The 6,244-nt window shown below is 38.2% G+C and overlaps 1 protein-coding gene across 8 annotated transcripts in view; it reads right to left on the bottom strand.

Moving 5' to 3' along the window:
- The window catches only part of SETX (senataxin), a 62,388-nt gene extending 56,367 nt beyond the window's left edge, over nucleotides 1–6,021 (bottom strand). For 6 of the 8 annotated variants that reach the window (XM_032779398.2, XM_032779389.2, XM_032779359.2 and 3 more), the window contains exons 1-2: nucleotides 5,539–6,021; nucleotides 552–735 (exon numbers count right to left, since the gene is read on the bottom strand). In XM_032779398.2, the coding sequence (XP_032635289.1) occupies nucleotides 552–735; nucleotides 5,539–5,768 (414 nt within the window). In that variant the 5' untranslated portion in view covers nucleotides 5,769–6,021. Of the gene's footprint in view, nucleotides 1–551; nucleotides 736–3,021; nucleotides 3,227–4,273; nucleotides 4,575–5,538 lie in introns of those variants that run through there. The other 2 variants (XM_032779368.2, XM_032779378.2) reach the window with 2 other exon arrangements.
- Between the last annotated feature and the right edge of the window lie 223 nt (nucleotides 6,022–6,244).

Below are 6,244 nucleotides of genomic sequence, written 5' to 3' on the forward strand. Positions count from 1 at the left end.
GTGGCAGTTAAAAATTGTAGGTACTTCATGAATAAAGTTTTGAAAAATTTATTAATTTCTGAACAAAGTTAATACCTTCATCATTATTTTAGACAGAAGATTAAATACAGAACTTTGCCCTGTTATCAAATACAGGAATAGAGCACATTACAAGAACTTACAATTAAATGGCAGCATACACCTCCTGCAATAGGTTAGCTAAACACAAAGTTCTCACAAAATTCCTCTCCCTCAGTCAGCCCTAACCACCATCAAAATCCCACACTCTGAGGTAACTCAATTAAACCTGCAGAGAATCCTGTGGCACCTTATAGACTAACAGACGTTTTGGAGCATGAGCTTTCGTGGGTGAATACCTACTTCGTCAGTTGCATGCATCTGACGAAGTGGGTATTCACCTACGAAAGCTCATGCTCCAAAACGTCTGTTAGTCTATAAGGTGCCACAGGACTCTCTGCTGCTTTTACAGATCCAGACTAACATGGCTACCCCTCTGATACTTGACATCAATTAAACCTTTTATTCTCTGCAGCTTGATAGGAGACAATTACCTCCTGCAGTAAGCTGGGCAATTCATCCCTTGCCTTGTGATATTCAACCACACATTCCAGGCAGTAACAGAGATCAGCATTGGCTGCTGCATGATCTTCGGGGGACAAAGTCCTCGAAGCATAAGTTCTTAGGAACTGGGTGGTGGAGGAACCACCGGGCGTACACCAACGACATGTGCTCATTCTTCAGACACACACATAGAAAGAGGGAGGGAGTTATTAGAAATCAAAACACTGAAAGTAGTAATAAGATACAATTTCACCAAGATCTCTTCAATGCTAAGGGCTAGAGATTTCTGTAATGCAGATGCAGTGTGTATATATGATTTTTAAAACATTACGACCAAAACAATCAAATGTAAGTGCCCAAGTTTAAGCATTTATATCCATATTTATGTACCTAATAAAAGTGGCCTCATTTTCAGAGCATTTGAACACCTACTGTTCCCAGTGAAATACAAAACAAAATTTAAAAACTAATAATTAAAAAGATTTTATTTCTCCTACAATTAATACATTTGGATAACATTGATATGCAAAATTTCACCTTGCATGTAACTAAAGAATCCATAACTAGCCCACAATACAACTTTAAGGAACTCTTTCAACATATACAACATTAATATATGTATGCATCAGAACAGTTGTTTGTGAAAAAGAGGGTTTATCGATACAAAGTTTGATTAGTTCCGCTTCACCTCCTTAAGATTTTCATAGTGCAATGAAACCATCGCTTAAATTTAAGGAAATGGATTTAAGATTTTTCAGTTTATTAGTCATCCCTGACATTTCCACAAGTAGCTACCTCTACATTCAGAATAAGAGCAGTTTAAGATAAATTCTATCACTTCTACCAAGCTAATAATAAACAAACAAGAATAGATTCTATATAACAATTGTGTTAATATACTGGCTGTGAATCAAACATTTTCATTCTCCGCACTTTGCATCAGTTAGGACGACAACCTAATTTATTAGTACCACTTCCTAAAAGGTACTCACTTCATGAAAAAGGGTTTGTGCACTTGGTTTTTATTGTTACTTAATGCACACAGGAATGGTACTGAAAGGGGCAGTTCCTCAATTTGCTGGACACAGTCTTGAATTAGGTAAATATTATACTACTTTATGAAGCTATGAAAGTGGAGGTACATGCATATTTAATGCCCTGAGAAAGTGTTTAGTAAGCTATCACCTAAAATTGTGTGTCAGTTTCAATTGTAGTGTGTTTATCCTAAACTGCATCAGTAATATCTATCATGTGAGTAGCAATTAGCTATCATATGACCACTGGTGTTTGGAAAGGAGGCCTTGGTGAACTAGCACTCCATGAGCAATAGTCTAAATATTAATGGCCTTGAAATTGAGGATAAAGTCCAGATAATTTCTATTGTGTTTATGAGACTCCCCCAACGAAACAACATAGTGCACAGCTTGGAGAAATAGTCTAATCAAAGCTCATATTCTGTCACAATAACAAAAATCTCCAAAATGGGGAATTCTTGTCAGCATTTCAAAATATTTTCATAAATCCACAGTATTCTAAACATTTGAGGACCAGACATTGACTTACTCTTCTTGACCAAATATTCAATAAATCATTTGGTTAACATCTATTAGTAAACATACATCTGCATAATACTGGCCTACAGCTGAATCAGTCTATATCCTCACTAATACCGTACAACAAATCAGCTATATTTAAAACCAGTAGACTTTTCTTAATTATTAATTTTAAGATAGCCCACCTATTCTTAAAAACTGGCTGAAATATCACAAGTTAATTTGAATATTACAGGGATCTTAAATCTTCAACAAGTTTAACATCCCTGTGCCTTCACTGGTGCTCAAATTTTAGTCACCGTACCACTGCTTTTCCCTGAAGCATTTGCTGGTGGTCCATGCTACTGAGTCTCCTTGCTTCCAGATGCTAAACTACATTACGATGCAATTAAAAACATGTTTCTAACTTTTTTTCTGATACCGTTTCCGTACTCAACACTGTGACCTTACATAACTATAAATGGAAAAGAAGTGGTGGTCTATGAGAATTTCTCTAATAGGATGCAGGCCACACTGAAAAGTTTCAGGATCCCTGTATTAGACTATGTAAACTGTAAGTCAGATCCTGCCACCGTTGTCCACACATTGGGGTGTACCTTGCTTGTCAAGCAGCCCTACTGAAATTACTGGGACTAAATACACATTAAGAGATCACTCAGGGAGGCCAGGTGAGAGAACAGGGTCCTATGATGTATATGTTAAATACTTAGTAAGTTTTTTGAAAACCTAAGATTAAAGAGCCATCGCCACCATGTGAAGAGTCATAATGGTGATGAAATCATGACAGAAATTAATTCAGGGCCAGTCTACACCACCAATCTCACCACATCTGGGGACCAGTTTAGGGCTTGTCTTGGTTATGTAACTTAGATAAGACTTTAAATTTCAGTTAACTGAATTCCATTACCAGGTTAAGTCGCTGCATAGGTCTCCACTACAAAATGGAATTGTGTTGTAACTGGGCCAAAGAACAACACTATTGAACTCTGACAAGTTCATTTCTGTGTGCTTTGCTGGAATATGTTTGAACATGGTTCCAAACAGTGAAGCCCAGCACTGATATGGACTTTGAGAGACAATGAAGTGTGAGTGAAAAAGAAAAACTTAGTAAGATTCCCCAATTAAACAAAACATGCATGTTTTTCATCTTGCTGACTTAGCCAGGAAAGTCTATTGGCTTAAAAAATGAATTAATTTCCCTCATTTTATACCATTTCTTATGAACATTAACATGCATACTGGAGAAAGTTTTAATTATCTTAAATAGAAAAATGTGATAAGTAGATTTATATCATTTGCATCACTGGCTTGTTAATGATACAAGAGTTATGTCTAAACAAGGGGCAATCCTCTCAACTCATCTGCTCCTATTTGATGTTGCAATTAAGTCATATGGTTTTGTTTATGACATTATCAAAATATTTTCCGTAGCAATATAAGGATGCCAAACACAGCTTGGCAGAGTAAAAAATAAAAACCATCTTCAACAGCAACAAAGAAAGACCAAGTCAAGTATATTTTTACAAATATTCTCACGCCCAAATTAGCTTTTGCACTAAATAATTCAGCATTTCCTAACTTCTGAGACCTAACCTGCAATTTTAACAAAATCTTGGAGAGAAAGTTAAAGGAATTATCTAGATTTTTTTTTTTAATTATAATCTGAAACTATTTGTCTAAGCACAACCAGAATGTCTTATCCTGCACAAGGTGCACAAATCATTAAAGCAAGGCCTTTTATGGAGTCTTGCTTCATTCACTGCATACCTTACTCAATGAGACAAGGGCACATCACTGACTGTTGAAAACTTAGTTTGCTAGACACATTAATAAATATTTAATAATATTGTTATTACAGTAGTGCCCAGAAGCTCCAATCTCAAGGCCTTCTGTTACGTGCTGTATGATACCTTTTGAATTCAGATCTCTTAGCCCCACTGCTTTTCAAACGTGAAAATCAAAACAAAGCCATCTCCAACTCTCCACCATCTCTAACACTACATGTTCTTAGACTTTAAATCACTTCTGTTAGGGTTCAGTTTCAGATGATCAGTGTTATGATAAGTCAAATAACCAAAGCTTATGCAAGCTTAGTAATCAAAAGATTATTAGTCAAAGATTCAGCAGCATATACAGAAAGGAATGAGTTAATACTTTACCAAAACAGGTTTTGCGGAAGATCCATCTTCATTCTGTTCCAAAGCATGACCTCACTTCTATTTATATTTATATTCCTGTTTATCATGGACAGGAAAATGCCCCAAATTCCTTTATTTCATGACATACCCCAGTCTTCCTTTTCCATGCAGGTTGCACCTACTGTCCAAGGTTCTTAGATTTCTGTATCCAGTTAATTTAACAATCTTGCAACAATTACAATAGCTGCTTTTTACTTAAAGCCCAAGCAAAACCAAGAACACTATATGTTCCCTGATGATCTCTACGAATGCCAAAAATAAAACCTTACAAAGCATGCTGAAAGCAATACATTAAGCGTAGGTGCACAGTTAGCCAAAATTAATGAATCATTGAGAAGTAATTCTGACTAACACCTTCAATTGAAAGTGCTTCAGCACTCCAACATTTAAGAGCTGTATCTTTCTGGATCCATCTGTCAAGACATATAGCAAAATCCTACTAAGCATGCACAAAGTTTCCCCATTTACATGCTTTTAACTTTAAAATTAATGGACCAATATTCTTCAAATATGTTCTATTCCTTCTATCTCAATGAGATCTACAAATCAAGCTAAGTTTTTTATATTTTAAGTCACTGAATTAGCCCATATACAAACTTTTTGATTGAAAACTTAAAAATAATGCACCCAATTTTGTTCAGTTTTTCGAAAAACAGATTAAATCACCTGCAGATTGAGAGCAAACCGTGAAAATTTCAGCACCTCAGGAATTAGTTTTAAAATTATGAGCAACCAAACAAAAAGGATTAGAATAGAAAGTAGAATTCAACCATAACTATATATGAAAACTTATTTTCAAGTCACTGTAAGTACTGGTTAATTAATTCTCAGAATCCTGTAAGGCAGATGTTGCCCCCTTGCAAGTTGTTAACATACAAGTGGCTTCCTTACAGTGTAACCAACTGCTCCACATCGCTGGACAAACCAGGAGATGCTGCCTAAAAGTTATTAAAGGCACTTCAGCAACATTTATACAATATACTTCAAAATAACTAGATGCCTCCATCTAACATTAAGCCTTCCATAGGCTTAAGAAGACTTCTGTGGGATGGAACAGGACAGGATCATTAGTGTTTTAAAAAATGTTAAATATTTTTTAAAAAATGTTAGGGCATGACTAGAGTAAAAGTGTGCTTTCTAGGAGGGTTGCCTCTGGAATGCCTGGTAAGTCTCAGCTAGTTCAGGAAGAAATGAAAGGTCTGGTCTGGGGATGGGGAGAGTGATACCTGACACCAGCTACAGGTGAAGACATCCCAGAGAGGGACTCATCTATTCCACCGCAGGGAAGACAGGAAGAGAGTAGTGGAAGAACAGAGAGGAATTTTTTGGCACCTAGGGCCCAATTTCTATGGGGGTGGAGTGTGCATATGTTTTCTACAAAAGGAGGAATTCTACTAGGGGTAAGGATTGGAGCTGACCTCCAAAACTGAGTGTGAAAAGGAATCTGGAGAAGCATAAGAATTTACTTCCTAGCTCTGCATGTCTGTAGGGAAGAAGTTGGAAAATAATAGAGAAGAAGGCAATTTCCATACTGAAGGTGATACTGGCTGAGGAGACTGGCAAGGGAGCAGTCTCCAGGTTCTGAGGGTACTGGCACAAGAATAGCGTCCATGCTCAGGCGAGAAGGAAACAGGAGGCTGAGGCAGGAGCAGTCTCCGTGCTCAGAAGGCATTGGCCAGGATGGGGGCTGTCTTCAGGTTCAAGGGAGCAGGTGGGAGAAGGGTCTGGGTAGGGGGAGTCTCCAGGCTCAGGAGCGCACTGGCCAGGGTGGGGGCAAGGGCAGACTCCAGGCACGGGGCGGGGGGGATTGGTCGAGGGGACTGGAGCAGTCTCCAGGCTCGGGGGGACAGCGGCGGCACTGGCCGGGGGAAGGGCGGCAGTGTCCCAGCTGGGAGGGGGAGCACTGGCCATGGGAAGGGGGGCAGTCTCCAG

Source organism: Chelonoidis abingdonii, chromosome 24 (genome assembly GCF_003597395.2).
Source record: "Chelonoidis abingdonii isolate Lonesome George chromosome 24, CheloAbing_2.0, whole genome shotgun sequence".
Taxonomy (NCBI): domain Eukaryota; kingdom Metazoa; phylum Chordata; order Testudines; family Testudinidae; genus Chelonoidis; species Chelonoidis abingdonii.